The 21,615-nt window shown below is 40.1% G+C and overlaps 1 protein-coding gene across 1 annotated transcript in view; it reads left to right on the top strand.

Moving 5' to 3' along the window:
• Positions 1–13,898, top strand: part of LOC134578988 (cytochrome P450 2J4-like) — a 32,603-nt gene extending 18,705 nt beyond the window's left edge. The window contains exons 6-9 of the mRNA XM_063438114.1: positions 7,018–7,162; positions 7,261–7,448; positions 10,188–10,329; positions 12,789–13,898. Of these exons, the coding sequence (XP_063294184.1) occupies positions 7,018–7,162; positions 7,261–7,448; positions 10,188–10,329; positions 12,789–12,970 (657 nt within the window). The 3' untranslated portion in view covers positions 12,971–13,898. The remainder of the gene's footprint in view (positions 1–7,017; positions 7,163–7,260; positions 7,449–10,187; positions 10,330–12,788) is intronic.
• The last annotated feature ends 7,717 nt before the right edge of the window (positions 13,899–21,615 follow it).

Here is a 21,615-nt window from a genome sequence, read left to right as displayed (position 1 = left end):
CCAGCATATGGTCTCACAAGCGGTCTGAGGATCTCATCTCGGTATCTAATGGCAGTCAGGCTACCTCTGGCGAGCACGTGGAGGGCTGTGCGGCCCCTAAAGAAATGCCACCCTACACCATTACTGACCCACTGCCAAACCGGTCATGCTGGAGGATGTTGCAGGCAGCAGAACATTCTCCACGGCATCTCCAGACTCTGTCACGTCTGTCACATGTGCTCAGTGTGATCCTGCATTCATCTGTGAAGAGCACAGGGCGCCAGTGGCGAATTTGCCAATCTTGGTGTTCTCTGGCAAATGCCAAACGTCCTGCAAGGTGTTGGGCTGTAAGCACAACCCCCATCTGTGGATGTCGGGCCCTCGTAACACCATCATGGAGTCTGTTTATGACCGTTTGAGCAGACACATGCACATTTGTGGCCTGCTGGAGGTCATTTTGCAGGGCTCTAGCAGTGCTCCTCCTGTTCCTCCTTGCACAAAGGCGGAGGTAGCGGCCCTGCTGCTAGGTTGTTGCCCTCCTACGGCCTCCTCCACGTCTCCTGATGTACTGGCCTGTCTGCTGGTAGCGCCTCCATGCTCTGGACACTACGCTGACAGACACAGCAAACCTTCTTGCCACAGCTCGCATTGATGTGCCATCCTGGATGAGCTGCACTACCTGAGCCACTTGTGTGGGTTGTAGACTCTGTCTCATGCTACCACTAGAGTGAAAGCACCACCAGCATTCAAAAGTGACCAAAACATCAGCCAGGAAGCATAGGAACTGAGAAGTGGTCTGTGGTCACCACCTGCATAACCACTGCATTATTGGGGGTGTCTTGCTAATTGCCTATAATTTCCACCTGTTGTCTATCCCATTTGCACAACAGCATGTGAAATTGATTGTCACTCAGTGTTGCTTCCTAAGTGGACAGTTTGATTTCACAGAAGTGTGATTGACTTGGCGTTTCATTGTGTTGTTTAAGTGTTCCCTTTATTTTTTTGAGCAGTGTATTTTATAACACATTTCACCACAAAGGGTTATTGTTAGATAACTGGCAGAATAATACACAGCTCTGTACAAACTGTTAATGGATGCTCCTATCTTCATCAATTGTCTAAACCTGCACAACTTAAATTGTGAATTAAAAAAAACCCCAAAAAGTTAGTGTTAACCTATTCCGTATCGAATGGGAAAAATGGAGTTTCAAATTTCAAAATTTCTTATTTTGGTTATGAAGTTAGACAGTTGCCTTAGTTAGTTACATAGGCTGAAAAGATTCATGTGTCCATCAAGTTCAGCCTTCCTCACATTTGTTTTTGCTGTTGATCCGAAAGAAGGCAAAATCCCCCAGTTTGAAGCACTTCCAATTTTGCAACAAACTAGGAAAAAAATTGCCTCTTAACCCCATAATGGCAGTCAGATTTTATCCTTGGATCAAGAAGCTATTACCCTACATTGACAAATTGTATCCTTGAATATTCTGTTTTTGCAAGTATGCATCTAGTGACTGTTTAAAGATCTGTACGAAATCTGATAAAACCACTTCTTCAGGCAAGAATTCCATATCCTTATTGTTCTTACAGTAAAAACACCTTTCCTTTGCCTTAGACTAAATCTTCTTTCTTCCAGTCTAAACTCATGACGTTGTGTCCTATGTAAAGTCCTGTTTGTGAAAAGTTTTCCACACAATGGTTTGCATTGGCCAAGGATATATTTGTATAATGTTATCATATCCCCTCTGAGGCAAAGTTTTTCAAAACTAAAGAGGTTTAAATTTAAATGTTCCATTCCTTCTACTAATTTTGTAGCCCGCCTCTGCACTCTTTCTAGTGCAATAATATCCTTCTTTAGAACAGGTGCCTAAAATTGCAAAGCATATTCAAGATGTGGTCTTACCATCGATTTATAAAGAGGCAAAATAATATTCTCATCCTGAGAATGAATACCCTTTTTCATGCATGACAATACATTACTGGTCTTAGCCACTGCTGATTGACATTGCACATTGTTGCATAGTTTGTTGACCTATCTGATAGGAAGGAGGGGGTCTTCTGTGACGATTGGCATATGATTTGTAGAGAGCTTGGCTTTCTTTCAATGTATTCTGATCACGGAGAAAACATTGTGAATAATGTGTCACAACAGCAGAAGCATCAGGAACAGTCGTGAATGTAGGTTGAAATCCATAATTGAGAAGAAAAGGAGAAAAATGAGTAGAATCATGGATCCCGGAGTTGTAAGCAAACTCAGCCCTGGTGAGTAGTTCTTTCCAGTCAGACTGTATGTGGGTAGCGTAGCAGTGAAGATAGGTCTCCAATGTCTGATTCATTCTCTCAGTTTGTCCATTGGTATGGGGATAAAAGGCAGTCAAGAGATCCACAGATATGTTCAGGGACTGACAGAAGTCTTTCCAGAAATGGGACGTAAATTGCATACCTCGGTCCGAGAGGATAGATTCAGGGATGCCATGTAGCTTGAATATGTAGTCCAGGAAGAGGGTGGCTGTCTTTTTTGCAGTAGGTAGACTTTTCACAGGGATGAAATGGGCCATCTTACTTAGTCAGTCTATGACCACCATGATTGTATTGTGTCCATAGGAAACGGGTAAGCCTACAGTTATGTGGCTCCAGGGTATGTGTAATGGTTGCAAAAGACCCACTGTTTTGGTTGTCATAGTCTCTTTGTGACAGGATTGTGCCGTTTGCTATCTCAGAGGCATCTATCTCCAAGAAGAAAGGTTTGTGTAGTTCTGGTATATGAAGTATGGGTGCCGAGGTGAACATCTGTTTGAGTTTGTAAAACGCTGTTTGTGCTTGATGCTCCCAGTACCACTTCACATCTTTCTTAGTAAGATGGGTAAGAGGTTGAACGACCTTGGACAAATTCTTTATAAAGCGTTTATAGAAGTTAGCGAAACCCACAAATCTCTGTACTTGTTTCTTTGTCTGGGGTTCTCGCCATCGTAGTATGGCTTCCACCTTGCGTGGATCCATTTCTACTTTGCCAGGTCGAATAATTAATCCAAGGAACTCAACACAAGGTGTCTTGAAGGTGCACTTTTCCTTTTTTGCATTCAACTTTTGTTTTTGGAGATGTTTCAAGACTCCTAACATGTGGTATTGATGCATCCGCAGATCAAGAGAAAAGACCATGATATCATCCAGATAGACAACTACTTATTGATCAAGGAGATCTTTGAAGATGTCGTTGAGATAATGTTGGAATGAGGCAGATGAGTTACAAAGACCATATGGCATGACTGTGTATTCATAGTGTCCATAACAGGACCGGAAGGCTGTTTTTCATTCATCACCTTGTCTGATATGGAGGAGGTTACAGCCACCTCTCAAGTCCAACTTGGTATAAACAGCTGCAGACTGAAATCTCTCTATTAATTCAGGGATTAGGGGAAGTGGATATTTATTATTTACAGTGATCGGGTTAAATTCCATGTAGTCCACACAGGGTCTTAGACCACCATCCCCTTTCCCCACAAAGAAGATGCCTGCTCCTGCGGGGGAAGTAGAAGGTCGGCTAAACCCTTTAGCCAGGTTTTCGTGAATGTACTCCTTCAAGATGTTTAACTCTTTTTCTGCTAAGGAGTATATCCTACCACAAGGTATAGAAGCCCCAGGAAGTAAGTCAATGGGACAATCATATTGTCTGTGTGGGGGAAGGGTGTCCATGCCTTTCTTGTGAAATACATCCAGGAGGTATGTTCACCTCCTGTCCTCCTGCACATATTGACGTCTAGGATGGAATGTATACAGGCGTTTGGAGTACTGTCCAGAAGGCATTGGGATGAACAGTGATAAGACGAGAAAGATACACTTCCTGTGGTCCAGTTGATGACAGGGTCATGGCTGCATAACCACAGGATGCCAAGGATGACAGGAAACAGGGGTGAAGGAACCAGATCAATTGAAATAAATTCTAATTGTGTTCCGATAGAGATTCGGATCTGTTGAGTCTGCTTGAAAAAGTGGTCTGACTTCAAAAAATCTAAAACTTGTATTTCCAAGGGAGTGCTTTTATTATTTACAGGAATATTCAATGCAGTAGCCAACGTTACGTCTAGAAAACAGCCCCTTGCTCCTGAATAAATCTTGGCTGGGCATTCATAGGTGTTCATGTTTCACTGCAATGATAGAGATATGGATAAGGGAGGTGCAGAGGTAACCAGCGCGAAAAGTAGAAGTGATAGGCGTACTCACTTACCCCTAGTGTTTCTGGCTTTATCAGGGCAGGTCCTCACGGAATGATGAGGGTGATCACAATATAGACAGAGGTTCTCTTTCTTTCTATGCTGTAGTTCTGTGGGAGGCAAGCACACTTGGACCAGTCCTACCTGCATAAGAGGAGGATTGAAAACCAGGAGAGAACACTGATGGTCTTGGTGGAACGGATAAGATGCTTTCTCATGGCGTTGCTCACGTAGAGGTCTGTCTAGTTGAATTGCTTGTTGCATGAAATCGTTTAGTTTCTTGGGGTTGCCAAAATCATCTTTAAGAGGCTCTGACAGGTCCAAACGGAATTGGTTAATCAGTCCGATCTCATTCCATTAGGTTTCAGTGGCAAACCTCTTAAAATCAGTGATGCAATCCTAAACAAGTCTGCATCCTTGTCGTAAAGCACTAGAGCTGTTTGAGTGGTCTCCTGTCTATCTGGGTCATCAGCTATAGAAGACATAATGGCCACGAAGGAATCCCAATGTTGGATACATGGATCAGTGGCACGAAGGAAATCGTGTCCCCATTCCTGAGGAGGACCGGAAAGGAGGGTGATGACAGTACGGACTTTGATGGAATCCTTGTAGAATGTACGTGGTTTCAAGTTGAACATTAATTTGCAGGCCATAATGAAAGACCGATATTTTGTTCTATCACCAAAAAACTTATCTAGCATAGTAATCTGAGGTTCATGCGCCACAGCTGTGTCTTCAGGGAGAGGAATCAAATGAGCGGTTATCGGTTGTTGTGGTACTGTGGGTACAGCCTGGGTTTGCAGTTCCTGAACTGCTTGAGTCAAGTTAGTAACCTTGTCTCATTAGGGAGTTGAGCATATCGGCTACTACTGCAAGCTCAATTTGAATGACTCAGATATTCTGTTAGGACGCTGTTTAGGAGATGGAGATGCAGAAAAGGCCTGGAGTAAACAGGAACGCAGCACAAAAGGGTCAAGCAGAGAGTCATCAGGAAAGCCAGAGGTCAGGACAGGTGGCACAGGATCGTAGTCGGAGGCAAGCAGGAGTCATAATACCAGGGAGCAAAACAGGACAGGCATTTCCCCCAAGGCTCCTCTTTCTGAACAGCTGCGTTCGGGACGCAGCTTGTTTGGATAAACACAAGTGGCCGGCAGTGATGGGTGGGCCCACTGCCCTGCACAGAGTGTTGCACTCCAGCGCGGCATCTCCGTGAAGGGAAAGGGAGACGCAACGCAGGAGCGCGAGGTAGGTGAACACGGGAGCGGGGACCTAACAGCTACTAATATTTGGCTTTGTGATTTGGGATCCCACACAGTGTATTATGGTTTTAGTGCATAGTTTGATATTACCCACCATGCATGACAAGATCTGAAAACATTATTATATATTATCTCTATGTTTTAAGTTGCCTACAAGCACATGCTCACTGAGATAATACATAACACAAAAAACAGGTTGCTCTAAATACTGTGTACATTAGGTCCAATAAAACATTTCTTATAAAGATCCTGGCTTGGAATCATTCAGGCTTGGTTGGTGAGGAGTATATATAACAAAACAGTAAAGAATCAATAATAGTGCAGATAGTCAAATCCTTAGTGTAGGAAACACAACAAGGACATGTGTCACACTCACATTTGTTAGAGCTATAGACCAGCTCTGAGTAAAACAGTGTACAGCGGTACTATCCCCACTGGTGGATAAGTAGCTCTTTAGGCGTACATCTCACAGCATTCAGATATATATGAAAAAGTAAAACATAAAAAGCAAACAATAGTGCTTACTGAGTAAAACCAAAACCAGGTAAAAATATGTGTAATTTATTACATTTAGCAGAGCAGTAACACCGCTCAAGAGATAGCACTTGGGTGGTTTGAGCCCCACCAGGGAAATAATATTGAGTAGAATCTCCTGAAGGCAATCCCTGCCAGGGATTGGTTGTAGAGTAGAGTTTTAAATGTGCCAGGAACAATAAAAGACAATAAAAATAAAAAGCATAAAAAGTATAATAAATTGTCTTGCACTATAGAATAGGTGAAAGCCAAATAAACTTTAATGCTTAAAAACAATATTAAAGGGACACTATAGTCACCTGAAAAACTGTAGCTTAATGAAGCAGTTTTGGTGTATAGAACATGCCCCTCACTCAATCCTCTGCCATTTAGGAGTTAAATCCCTTGTTTATGAACGCTAGTCGCACCTCCCTGCATGTGACTTGCACAGCCTTCCATAAACACTTCCTGTAAAGAGAGTCCTATTTAGGCTTTCTTTATTGCAAGTTCTGTTTAATTAAGATTTTCTTATCCCCTGCTATGTCAATAGCTTGCTAGACCCTGCAAGAGCCTCCTGTATGTGATTAAAGTTCAATTTACAGAGAAAAAGATACAATTGTTTAAGGTAAATTTCATCTGTTTGAAAGTTAAACCAGTTTTTTTTTTCATGCAGGCTCTGTCAATCATAGCCAGGGGAGGTGTGGCTAGGGCTGCATAAACAGAAACAAAGTGATTTAACTTCTAAATGACAGTGAATTGAGCAGTGAAATTGCAGGGGAATGATCTATACACTAAAACTGCTTTATTTAGCTAAAGTAATTTAGGTGACTATAGTGTTCCTTTAAAACACACACAACGCGTTTCGCCAAACAAGGGGCTTCTTCAAGTGTACAGCTGTATGCATCTGTGTGCATCATTTGTATTTGCTATATCAAATGCTCACTGAGGTTTATTTTGCCCACGGTTTTATATATGTATTTTTAAAATAGACCATTCCCTCTTAGTTTTCTTTCAAATGAACTTGAATTGACCTGATCAGTGGGCTTATGTCTATTTAGGAAGAACAGCATAATGGTAAAAAAACCTTTGATATTCGGAGCCTCTTTACTAGCATGGCAGATCTGTTTGTGGCTGGAACTGAGACTACATCTGCTAGCCTAGAGTGGTGTCTGCTTTACATGATGGCGTTTCCAGATGTACAAGGTACAATCTCTCCGCAGACCTCCAGCATTTAGATCTGGTGCTCTATAATAAAAATGTGATTTTTTTTTTTTTTGACCACGTGAGTTATTTCTTTTTAGAGAAATGTCGAAATGAAATAGACAAAGTTCGGGAAGACAGAGAGCGGCTTAATTATGAGGATCGAGTGAGCATGCCGTACACGCAGGCTGTCCTACAGGAGGTACAACGATTTGCAAGTGTTGTGCCTCTAGGAATATCTCATTCATCACTCCAGGATGAACAACTAAATGGTTTTACCATCCCAAAGGTGAGATAAGACATGGTCACAATCAGGTTGGAGGGCAATATTATTTTATTGAATATATTTATTTAGATTCAGAGCTTACATATGAATTTAGCAGGGCTTACAAACATAAATAAAAAAAACTTAAGGTTTAGGTGATATGCCACAACCTTAAAACATCTAAATATGTTAAAATGTAACCCTCTATATGGACTTGGAGTAGTAATTTCTCATATAAAAGGAAAAGAGAAAAAAAACACTAGTGCAACAAAGTAAATTATGAAAATATAAATGGTGTATAAATATACAATAAATATATGCGCACAAGCTGCCTAATTAGTCAATTATGTACACAAAATATGTCCAATGACAGCGCGCACAACACGATGGCAACGGAAGTATATAGCTTTTCCTCGGCCCCCTTACTGAATGGAGCACTCCGTCCTCCCTATCTCCTTACTAGTGCTCATTTTTGGGGTGGGGGGTTGTTTTTTTAAATTACATTTCTCTACCCCTTTAACCCCCCTCCCCTCGCTAGCCCATATTGGGCACATACCCTCTGAGCTCTGAACCTGAAAAAAGGTCCAGTCACAGGCTTCCCATAAGTAAGACACATGGAGGTCCCTGTTCAAACACGTGTGCAAGTTAAAGCAACCAGGATATAGTTATACTAGTCCAATAGGGTTCTATAATAATCTATTATTGTTTTAAGCACTTTTCTGTACAAGGGTACACCTTTTTTATACACTTTCAAATTTTAGCCAACTCAGCAGCTGATTAATGGATGTTATAATGTTGCTTAATCTCGTTAATGTATCTTGAAAGGATTTTAGACTGTCAAGTGCATCAACACACAACTATATCCATTATTTATATATACACACTTGAGATATGAATAAGGGTAGATTTAGAAGATACAGAAGAGTTGTTTGATGTGAGACAGGGGTAATTTGCTGTAGTGATGAAACTTAAATGGGTAGCTTATTCCCTTGCTTGTTGAAGGGAAATTGTTGTTGTTTTTTTTAATTCTTTTTAATTTATTTTCTTCTTGAAAGTATGTAACCTGATGAAAACTCTTACACATACAATTAAATATAAGCTATGAATCTAGCATCGAGAGATTGTAGAAGGTCGAATAGATTCCATTAGATAGGAGCAACCTTATAGAAACATTATGTGCAGAATTGAGAGTCTGTAGTGCAGGGGTAGGCAACCTTTTAGCAGCACTGTGCCGATATAGGATTGTGAGGTCCCTTAGCGTGCCAATCCTATTTTTTTAAATTGAGGTGTGTATGCTGCCGTATTCTGCTTGTGTTATTTTTACTGTAATTGCCTTGTAGTTAATGGTATCGTGTATAACACATATGAATGTGGGCTGTGTATGAGGGCTGCTTGTGGAATTGTGGGTGGATGGATATGTCACATTGTGTGTTTGGTAGTGTGTGTATGTGTGGGGGCTGTTTGGGGTATTGCATGTGAGAGGCTGCATGTGGGGTTGTGTGCATGTATGTGGATTGTTAGTGGTGTTGCGTTTGTGGGGATTGTGTATATGTTTGTGTGTAGGCTGTTCGTATTATTTGTATGAGGGGAGGCTTACTCTGCAGGTCTGTGTATATCTAGCAGTGTGGGTGGCTTCCCTAGGTTCCAGTGGGGACCAGGCCGGCCAGGTATAGCAGAAGTATAGGAGCTGCAACAGCAGCGGCAGGCTGCTCTGCTACAGTGTGGATTCCCATTCCCAAGTGCTGGGAGGAAGTGATCTGAGATCACTTCCTCTATGTGCTGCAATGCTTAAATTGAGGATTGTCCTTCACCACCTCTTCGTATTAGCAGATATCTGAAGTTTTACTGGGACTCCTGATAGGACAGAGCCTGTTTGGCTCTAGCAGCCTTGAGTGCCGTGCAAAGACACCTTGAGTGTCGTGCATGGCACTAGTGCCGTAGGTTGCCTACCCCTGCTGTAGTGGATCTCATAGAGTCCATAAGATAGATGTACAGGGTTTTTCAATAAAAATAGCTATTTTGGCCTTAAATTTGACATTAATTTGAAATCCATATGCTTCCAATTTGACTGATTTGGCCTTAGATTTTGAAATTCCCAACAATTCTTACTTTAGTGAAAGTAAGATTTTTTTACATAATAAATAAGAGAAGTGGCAGCAGAATTTGTTGGAAAACCTAATAGGTTCTATAAAATAGAAGCAGTGAGGTTGGAGATACTGGTATTTTTTTTACAGTGTTTATAATGATATGATTCCTGCTGGTATTTGTAATGTACATTACTCACAACTACAACTGTTTACATGCAGTGTCAAATTCCTTGAGGGAATTTTTCAATGTGGTTATTCCCACAATGGCCCCAATTTAATGTATTTGGATAAGCTTTTGAAATAACCACAGCCTGTTTGGGGAGTTTTGTAGATGAATCGTTTAAATCGTTTTTCTAACAGACTGTGGTCATTTGAAACGCTTACCCCAAAATATTAACTGGAGGCCAATGTTGGCAATGTCCTCGGTGAAACAAAGTTTGTCTCTAAGAGGTAAATTTGCTTGGAGATTGATGCTGTTAAGATATGTTGTTTAAAATGGTATACATGGTGAAAAACAAGCAGCAATGCTAAGGTCACAGCACTTAAATGTGTTATGGTTAAGATTGTGTTCTACTTAATTTTTCAGTTTTATTTTTTAGTCTGTCAGTGTACAGAAATCTAGAAATGCTTTGCTATTACCATTGCTAAAGATGATCTAACATCTGATTTCTCCCAGGGAACACTCATTATCACAGATCTGTCATCTCTTAATTATGATGAGACTTATTGGAAATATCCACATGAGTTTAATCCAGAGAACTTCCTGAACAATGATGGGGAATTGATCAAAGCAGAAGCCTTCTTACCCTTCTCTGCAGGTAAGTAGCTCAGTGGGTTGTGAATAGCTAAGACCCATATTTACACTAAGCGCATGGCGTTAACGTATACGATAGCCCCTCAAAATGCAGCTTACACACATTATTCATGGATGGGATAACAGTAAAACAAATGCAACTGCTCAACTTGTTATTCCTGCTTGAAAATAATAATGTGACAAGTGAAAATACATCAATGTCTTGGCAGAATCTAGAGCCGGAAATGGCCAATATCCTATCAAGAGCTTAACCCCAAACAATCTTTTCGCCAGAGTTCCCCAGGGCCCATGTGTAGCGGTACTTACCCTTTCCAGGGGCCGGCCGGGGTCCTCTGTTCAAGCCGCGCGCGGTCCTGCTGCTGCACGAGCCGCGCGCGGCTCATCCGCCGTCTGTGACAGGAAGGCGGGCAGTGACCGGCTAAGGCCTCCCATTGGTCCCTGTCATGCCACACTCCCCATACACTTACCTTTTGGGGGCGTGGATATGACAGGGGACAATCAAAATAGATGTTAAGGTCAAAATTCACCTTTTTCCCTTAGTTCCTTGCCCTATCGTGGTTTCTGTTTCAGTTCCCTTTAGCGCTTGTTGTCTTCAGTTGTTGTCCTTCGTACTTGACCTTGGCTTTGTTTCTGACTACGTTATCTCTTTATCCTTATCTGTTCTGTTTGCCGGCTTGCTGTTTACTGTGTACCAGACCCCGGCTAGTCGTAGTTTATGCTGTCTCTTTGTGCCCTTGACCTCGGATCGCTCCTGACTCTGTACTCCTCTCATATACGTCGAGTCCGTCCATTCTAAGGTCCGGTAGACGTATCTCCCCTCTGTGTTGTCTTCTGTTGAGTTGAATCCTGCGTGTTGGGGTATATTTTCGTTACACCATGCACTTGCTGTAACTACACACCACCGTCTCATCCATTCACATAGATCAAAGTATTCCAGACTCTTGGCCATTTGAAGATGTCAAATTACCAATCAGTTCTGACCATCCAAAAATTTTAACATAACCCTACCTTCCCAGTCAATAAAAGGAATTTCTATTAAGTGCTGAACTATGTGTCCCATAAAACTGTCCTGGAAAGGGGGGGAAGGGGGGTGTAGGATGTACTTAGTTTCCTTAGTGGGAGCATAAGGGCCGGTTTGGTCATTTTTATGGTTTAGTTAGTTAGTCAGTTAGTCAGTTAATTAGTTAGCTAGTTAGTTGTTAGTTAGTTAACTGCCACTAGTCAGTAAAATATCACCTTATAACTTTACTCCAATTCAGTTGTATATTGAGAGTTATTTGAAACTAAAATTGTAAAATATATTTCTGAGTCTAAATACCAAATGTGATGCAGTCACCATGAAAACTGGGATGATATTTCTGAATGCTCTGCGTAGCACTTTTCCATAGAACTATTATAAATAGCATACTGAAATGTATCTAACCCACATAGATTTTCTCATTCGATATCTCCATCATTATACATTGTTCCCTGACTGTATTGTATTTGCCATAAAAACCAATGGAGAGAACAAATGAAATGTTTGTCAACATAGAGTTATCACTCCTTACGAAATATTTAATTTAAAATATTTTTTTTTATTAATTAAAATAAAAACAACCTATTGGAAAATGTAGTTATGTCATTACACTGACGCTTCTGGAGGTAGACTAACACCTCTGGCAGCAAAGTTAATAATCATTATATGTTCAGAGTTAGTTACTGGAACTGCACATACAGACGCAAAGCACCATGACCACTTCAAACAACTGAAGTGATCATGTTGCTTAAAGGGACACTGTAGGCACCCAGACCACTTCTGCTCATTGGAGTGGTCTGGGTGCCAACTCCCACTACTCCTAACCCTGTAAGTGTAATTATTGCAGTTTTTTATAAACTGCAATAATTACATTGCAGGGTTAACTCCACCTCTAGTGGCTGTCTACTAGACAGCCACTAGAGGTCTCTTCCTGGTCTATAGTACAGGAAACCTGTGCTAGAGCGTTGCTGGACGTCCTCACGCTGTGTGAGGACCTCCAGCGTCACTCAAATCCCCATAGGAAAGCATTGAAATTCGTTTTCAATGCTTTCCTATGGGGAGACCTAATGCGCATGCGCGGCATTGCCGCGCATGCGCATTAGGTCTCCTCGGCCGGTGGGCGGGATCAGTCTCGCCCGCCGGCCGACGGAGCCAGTAGGAGGAGCGGCGCGGAGGAGTAGACAGCGGCGAGGGACATCGCCGCTGCCTCATGTAAGTGACTGAAGAGGTTTTCACCCCTTCAGTAACTGAGGATTGGTGTGTGGGTGGGAGAGGGACCCTCCAGTGCCAGGAAAACGGATTGTTTTCCTGGCACTGGAGTTTCCCTTTAAAGTAGCCCTTTTATGTTGCTTTTAAGGGGATATAGAATCATAGAAAACGTGACGTTTCGTATTTAGAGTTTTATAACTGCTCTGTCTGTTCTGTTTTTTTTTCTTTTTTCTCAGGGCCACGAGTTTGTCTTGGAGAAAATCTTGCTCGTATGGAAATATTCCTCTTTTTTACCACGCTCCTGACGCAATTTGAATTCCAATGGCCAGACCCAACATCAACTCCAGACCTCACATCAGTGTTTGGGGTCTCCCAGACCCCAAAACGTTTCAAAATGCGTCTGGTATCACGGAAATAAATGTAACCGCCGTAAGATCAATTATAATTATCCCTCTACAGTCTATAACAAATGCCTCTGCCAGACTCCTTTACCATCTCGGAAATCTCACACCTCACCCCTTTGTCCGTCTCTTCACTGGCTTCCTGTTTCATTCAGTATTCAGTATTCAGTTTAAAGTTCTTAGGCTTACTTACAAAACTCTCCATAACCACGTCATTGTTTACATCTCCTTCATTAGCAACCGATGACCTGTCATTGTCCTGTTTTTGCACCCGCACCCCAGACTCTCGCCTGAAGGATTTCTCCATGGTTGCACCCTCTTTATGGAATGCCCTCCAGTGGGACACCCAACTCTCCTTCTGTCTGTGGTGCTTCAAAAAAATCCCTAAAAACACACTTCTTTATAGAAGCCTATCAGCTCATCTTAACTCCTCATCCCCTACAAATGTACTCTGCCGTCTCCCACCGACTGTCCTTCCTTGGTCCCCATTTGTTCAATCTGTATTCTGTTTTTCTTGGTAACCTTATTAACTCCTTTGGAATTCAGTACCATTTATATGCTGATGAAGCTCAGATTTAGCCCTTCCTTTCCAATCTTCCCTTTTGGAACAAGTCACTAATTGCCTCTCTTTAATATCTTTAATTAGGTATCTTCCCGTTTCCTAATAATCAGCTTTAGCACTTCCAGAGAAGTGACCGTTCCTTTTTTCTACAGGATGTCAGGATTCATGAACACACGTTCCTTTTGATTACTTGCATACTTATTGGTCAGACAAGCTGTGCTGCTGACCTGAGAGGACTTAAAATGGCTGCCCTCAAGGAGCAAGAGATGCATTGAAATGATGTATTTACTGTATGCACTGTGTTTGCATTCAAACTAAATACGCACAATGTAATACATTTCATCTTTTATTTTAAATAATAAAAAAAAATAGGAACATTTTTATTTAAGGTGGTTGTGTCTTTTTTTCTAGTGCTTCTGTATAGTGGAGTAAATTCACTGTCTTCTGTTGCATGGTAAGTTTCCATTATCAATATAACTGAACTCTAAGCACACATCTTAAATATAGGCTGGGACCAAAATCCTCCTGTACCTATTATCTATGGTAAAGCCCCTCTTGTTTGATAAGCCAGAATGCTTGGGGTCAAGAGAAAAGATAAATTTTTGGTCCCTAATTTTTTTTGTATTCATGAAATTTTTCTAAAAATGGTCTACCATTTATTTATTTTTTTTAAAGTGAGCACTGCTCATAGCCCTAACTGTGGCTGAGGTATTTCAGCCAGCCTGCAGAGTTAAAAGAAAAAGGGGGAACACCCTAAAAACACCCTGGTGAGATGTCACTGCTTGTCCCCATGCTGCAGGATCGATGCTGGGCTCTGCCCTCTGTACCCTGTGAGCTAGGCTATCCCATTGCAGATGTCAGTACTGACATCAGCCAAGGTAATCCCTTCAGAGGTGGGATTAGGGGGTAGGGATATAGGGTGAGATTAGGACTGGGATTAGAGGGTGGGTTTATGGGTACTATTATGGATTGGATTAGGGGTAGGAAAAAGGGTTGGATTAGGTATACATGTGGGGTATCATTGTACTCAAGAAAAGGCATACATGTGGTGTACCACTGCACTCGAGAACAGTAGCAGAAGAAAATTATGGGGTGTTTGCAGAAGTAGGACATGCGTGGTCTGTGAGTTTTGCCAAAATAAAACATGTGGAGGAAAAAATAAATAAATAAACTAATTTGACCTAGGTTTGTGATAAAATGGTTAAGTGAAAAGTGTGAAAATGCTCTTAGTTACATAGCCTGGGGGATGTATTTTCTAAAAATACACTACTTTAATAAGAAAAGGTGGGAGGGGAACAGCGCTACAGTACTGATCACAAGGGGGAAAAAAAGCTGCACACCTGAAAGGAACCCTTCAGAAAATGGAGAAAACAAAAAACAACAAATACAGGGTGCGCTGGATAAAATAAACGAAAACGATAACACAAAAAGGAAAGTCTCTATAGGTACAGTGTAGACCTTGAGTAAATGTTCTTCTGTTCTCGCTTTGGAATCGCAGTGGTTGGATATGAAACACAAAAGCAGAGAAGGGGGGGACCAATAGTGCAAAACCGTATGGTAGAGAGGATCACGAACAACACAGACGTAGAGAAATGCCAACTTACAATTTTTAGAGCTAAGCCCAGCTCTAGGTAAAACAGCTTACAGTGGTATTTGATACTCCCCACATGTAGGATATAACTGGGCAATTGGAGTCTCCACACGATTCTTTAAAACTTCTGAGACAGACGTCAGCATATAAAATATATAAAAGAAAAAAACCCAATGGTGCAATAACTTAGGTAGTACTGCAACAACAGACAACACAGAGGTCCTAAGAGTGCCAACTTACAATTTAGAGAGCTATAACCAGCTCTGAGTAAAACAGCATACAGTGGTATTGAACTCCCCACGTGTAGGATATTCCTCTAGTGATGCTTGTAGTGCCGGTCTTATGAAAAATAAAATCACAAGAGAGGGCCCATAGTGTTTTCCATATGTAAAAATGACAAAGTGATAAAAAGAAACGTACTTACAGTGTTCAGAGTAGCCACACTGCTCTATGAACCAAGCGTAGGTGGAATAATCCCCACCAGGGATTTCTTTTGCAGTACTGGATCTTGTTAAAAATGATGATAAAAAGATCAGCCAGGATAAAACAGCAGCATATAAAGTAAATGAACTAACCCAAAGTAAAAGGTAGTAACAAAATACTTTAATATAAAACAGAGTAAAAATACACAACGCGTTTCGCCAAACAGTAGGCTTTTTCAAGTGTCACTGTGATTTTATTTTTCATAAGACCGGCACTGCAAGCATCACTAGAGGAATATCCTACACGTGGGGAGTTCAATACCACTGTATGCTGTTTTACTCAGAGCTGGTTATAGCTCTCTAAATTGTAAGTTGGCACTCTTAGGACCTCTGTGTTGTCTGTTGTTGCAGTACTACCTAAGTTATTGCACCATTGGGTTTTTTTCTTTTATATATTTTATATGCTGACGTCTGTCTCAGAAGTTTTAAAGAATCGTGTGGAGACTCCAATTGCCCAGTTATATCCTACATGTGGGGAGTATCAAATACCACTGTAAGCTGTTTTACCTAGAGCTGGGCTTAGCTCTAAAAATTGTAAGTTGGCATTTCTCTACGTCTGTGTTGTTCGTGATCCTCTCTACCATACGGTTTTTCACTATTGGTCCCCCCCTTCTCTGCTTTTGTGTTTCATATCCAACCACTGCGATTCCAAAGCGAGAACAGAAGAACATTTACTCAAGGTCTACACTGTACCTATAGAGACTTTCCTTTTTGTGTTATCGTTTTCGTTTATTTTATCCAGCGCACCCTGTATTTGTTGTTTTTTGTTTTCTACACTACTTTAATAGTAGTAACAGAATCTAAAACTGGTACACAAAAGTATAATCTCAGTATGACAAATTTTGCACCGTTTTAGCATTAAAACTGTAATTCACATTGTAACTATATTGTATTTATATCCCATTGTTTGTTTTTCAATTTTTTTATTTTTTCCATGACGGTTTTTAATATTCATGTCGGTTACAATCAGGCGACACAATACACAATTAACATATACAATCAAAATATATGTCGTAATACAGAAAAGCATGCCAACATCTCTTCAAATGCACTATGATAGTTATACATAGTGCATGAGGCCTGGACCTGAAGACGATCCGTCAGGGTTTTTTAATATAATATACAAATATATTAATGACAGAGAAGAGAGAGTATAACTTGGTGCCTAGCTTAAGAACACCGGTGAGTAGTGTAAAAGATTAGGGCATATACAATCTCATCTCCCCCAACTTCGATGCATTTTATCCTGCTGGTAGGCAAACAAGAAAACCACAAACCCACCTAATTTTAATCCCCACCCAAAGGATGGTTGGCACCACAGGAAGAAAGTACAGGGAAAGAGAAAGGAGAAAAAATTAAGAGGAGGGAGGCCATGGGGGTACGCGGAGGGTAGGGAAGGGGGCCAGAGAGGCATCCAAATGTGATCACTCCGAAGAGCGATCTATCCTGGGGAATATCCCCTGGAGGGATCCCTAAAGTCCCCCCAGCAGGAGATAAAGGACGAATCCAGCAACCTGTTGAGGCGGGAAGTGTGGAGGAACGGAAAAAATGGGGGACTGAACCCACTCGGCATATCACCTAGCCTCCCACATCGCTGGCCATCCAAGGGCCCCAAATGTTTTCAAATGTCTTCATAGTGCCTCGTACCTGGGCAGTTAGCTTATCCATGAAGCATGTATCTTAAATTTTTTGAATTCACTGCATCTAGTGGAGGGGTCTACCTCTGAAGCCAAGCCTGGGCCAGAGCCCTCCAAGCTGCCAAACTGAATTTGTGAAGTAGTTTTTGATCCAATTGTCTCCAATCATCCATGGGTCTAGCTAACAAAAACGCCCAATGATCTAACCTGATGTCTCTACAGAGAACATCCCTCAGCAGAACTTTGAGCTTTTTCCAATACATTTGCACCTCTGGGCATTACCACCACATTTGAATATAAGTCCCCTTCTCTCCACACCCTCTCCAACATAAGTCAGTGGGAATTTTATTCATTCTATGCAGATTGACAGGAGTGGTGTACCATCAAAACATAGTTTTATAGGACTGTTCCTGCAGGGAGACACATATGGATGATGTTGCAACCGCTTCCCAGATTTCCTGCCCCTCTACCCCCTCAAGCGTTTCACCTAGGTCAGCTTCCCACTGATCAATACCATTGCTTATGTTTTATTGAAGGTTTATTTTTTGGGGGTGATGTCCATACTGTGCTATGCTAATTACAATGTACAGTGCATTTTTTTGTATAACTGCTAAAAATGAAACTATAAATAAATAGTTTTAAAATAAAAAAGTTATTCACTCCTTTCAGTATTTATTTTATAACTTCTAAACATTAATTGAAATCCTAGACAGATAAGGCTTTTTAACAATCAGGACTAAATGGAATTTTTTTTTTAGTTAGTTTTCTTTATTTGCACTATTTAATATTGCGTTATGTATACACGTAGGAAGCTTTAGTTCTCTTTAAAAAATATAATATGTATGGGTGCACTTAAATGGAAAGGGTGGGATGAAGAATGTATGGCCAAAGTGCCAAAAAGGGTTTGGTCACAAACGCGTTGCATCTCAATAATCCTTGGTCATTATGGGGTTAATATGAAAAATATTTTACATTTGAAATATTTTTTTATATCGATATTTTTATATATATATATATATATATATATATATATATATATACTTTTGATATTTCCGTATGTTGAAATCATCATAATCATTAAAAAAGTTTATCCAAAACGATTAAATCATTTGAAAAGTTTACCCAACAATATAATAATTGATAATAATATATAATAATTGAGGCCTATGCAGTACACTTATGCACACAGGATATCACTGTGAACTTATACACAATACTATTGCAGAACTGAACAGGAATAATTCACGGATATTTGCAATATTCTTATATAAAAAAGTGATACCCACTATGGCAGACGATATATAACCCACCAAATATTAGCCCAAGTGAGCCACTAACCATCTATATCACATACATGTAGTGCCCTCCCTCTCTTCCTCCACCCCCCGGGGTTATGGGGTAACCTTACAATACAGGAGAGCAACATAAGAATGCCCATGCCCATACTGCACCATAACACGTTCTCCACCTGGCCACGACCCGAAAACCAACTCACAGCACCATTATACTTTTTTTTTTTATAAATTCTTTATTTTGAAAGATTTTTGTTTTATGGGGTGGGGGTACAGGAAAGAAAACGGGAGGTTAAGGTTTGTAGTACAAATTTCACAGAACAGACTTGTGCGTTTAACAGTAGGCAAATATTTCGAGCATGTACATAATTTATCTGTTGGTGGTTTCCACCTGCTTTGGTTGCAAATAAACATTTTCTACATTTGGTCGATGTCTGTTGTTTTTGTTTAGGGATTGGGGTGGGGAACAGAAATGAGAAGGGTGGGGGGTAGGGTGCATAGTCCGTAACTTTGCGTATCAAGCGTTATACCAATGGTGATTACTTGTCTTTTGAGCACCATTATACTTTTAAAGGTAACTCTTTCCTTGATGCCTATAACACCTTCAACCCCACCTGAGATATAGCCACACGCCTAGGCATACTGGGCTTACGACTAAGCGCTAGCACCCACAACCCAAAACCAAATTCTCTCAGCTCATGGCCCAATACCCAAATATGTTCGACACCCTGCCAGTTATGCCTTGTCAAATATGCCTGATGTCATACATATGTCTATCTCATGTAACGATTTAACACTGAAGCTGTGACCTGAGTCAAAAATAAAGAATTAAAAAAACAAAGTGATAACATTTTTGGCAACACTGTACAATGGATTCACAAATTTCACAAAATAAGACAGACATAAAGAAAAAAAAGTAGCTTGCAAAAAAGCAGTGGTAGCTTACAAAGAGCATACAATCGAAATGAAACGTAAGTGTATAATGCAGAGATCCCACCACTAAAAATAACCATAGGTATTTCAAAAACCTAACTCGAAAGAATTGGTCCTAGAAAAAAAAAAGGGTTTTAGTGTTTGAGAGTTGTTTATGCATTTTTGTTTGTCAAAAGTCAAGTTCTGTATTCATAATGACATCTGCATTTCAACGAATTATGAGCATTGAGAATAAAATTTAAAGAGTTTCTTGATTGGAAATCACACGTTATTGAAATGTTAAAGGGCAAGACAATTTGCCAGTGAGAAGATGGACAGTGTGAGAGCCCTGGATTCTCTGCAAAGTGTTAAGAAGGGACTGAGTGGCTTATTGATCAACCAAAAAGCATGTAGGAATAAGTTGAGGGGATTGTAAAATAAAAAACCCCAGTCCCTGACCTGTGGCATTATTGTAAAAGTTTTAGAAATAAATTGTCATTTTTTTCTAACCAAATAGAAACATAGAAACACATGTGACGGCAGATAAGAACCATTAAGCCCATCTAGTCTGCCCAGTTTTCTAAATACTTTCATTAGTCCCTGGCCTTATCTTATAGTTAGGATAGCCTTATGCCTATCCCACGCATGCTTAAACTCCTTTACGGTGTTAACCTCTACCACTTCAGCTGGAAGGCTATTCCATGCATCCACTACCCTCTCAGTAAAGTAATACTTCCTGATATTATTTTTAAACCTTTGTCCCTCTAATTTAAGACTATGTCCTCTGGTTGTGGTAGTTTTTCTTCTTTTAAATATAGTCTCCTCCTTTACTGTGTTGATTCCCTTTATGTATTTAAATGTTTCTATCATATCCCCCCTGTCTCGTCTTTCCTCCAAGCTATACATGTTAAGATCCTTTAACCTTTCCTGGTAAGTTTTATCCTACAATCCATGAACCAGCTTAGTAGCCCTTCACCGAACTCTCTCTAAAGTATCAATATCCTTGTCGAGATACGGTCATGCAAACTTTTAAAATATTTTATATCCTTTTTTTTTTTTTTTAAATGTCTTGTCACATTTTTCTTTCAAATTATATTCCTAAAGTTTTTGTAACTATTGGTTTACTAGTGTTATTTTAAACTTTTTTTGTTTTAAGTTTTGTTTTATTTTAATATTTTCTTATAGGATTGAAAATCATCCATATAATATGTATCATTGATAAACCATTTATTGGCAAAACATAATCTCACATTTGCCTCATATATATACTAGATACTAGTCCAAAAGTAAGACAAATATTTTATGCACTCTATTGTGTATGAAATCCTAAATCTTTACTATGACTGCAATATTTTTCTCTTGGTATTGACACATTTTCTGTATGTATGTGAGTGTGTGTGTACGTATGTATGAGTATATTTGTGTGTGTGTATATCTTACTCTACCAGAAATACATAGACACAAAAAGAGCAGTGATATATTGTCATATTGTATACAGGAAGTCTATTTAGTACACATTTAGATAAAGCGAAGTATGATTTTAGATCAATGCTCTAGTTACCATAACCACTTCATGGAGATTCAGTGGTTTTGATGCCTGAATTATCACTTTAAATAAATCTGATATTAGACATTATCTCAGAGAAGATTGCACTTCAGCCTACGCACATAAACAAATACACAAAGTAGACTCAAACTGAGGACACCATATAAGGCAAAATGTTCAGTTTCAAAATGTATTGATCATAATGAAATATAATATATATTTTACAAGCAACAAATCAAATGTAAATAGTTTTATGACTAGATTTCAAATGGGTGGTTAAAAAACGTCAGCTAGGTTCTTAACGGGGAGGGGGTTAAAAAAATCAAGGGTGAGAGGGGCGCTGTCTGGTAAAAACATACTGAAGGCAAGTGTACAAGGGGCCCAAAGCAGTACAGAACATGTCTCTCTTAAAATGTCTTTCTTGTAGACAGAGCACATCTGCTCCCAATCTCCTAGCATCTTTTAATAGTGCATGGCGCTTTTGAGGCATATTAAGTCCTCTAACATTATGTGAATATATTTTCATTGTGTAGTGTTTGTGTGAGGAGCAGTCATTTTGCTATATCTAAACTATCATTAGAATAAAGACAAGGCTGTAAGGACAGTGCCATTGACATCACAGTAACTATAAGAAGGATGA

Source organism: Pelobates fuscus, chromosome 12, assembly GCF_036172605.1.
Source record: "Pelobates fuscus isolate aPelFus1 chromosome 12, aPelFus1.pri, whole genome shotgun sequence".
Classification (NCBI taxonomy): Eukaryota; Metazoa; Chordata; class Amphibia; order Anura; family Pelobatidae; genus Pelobates; species Pelobates fuscus.
This window is presented reverse-complemented; position numbering and strand designations above follow the sequence as displayed.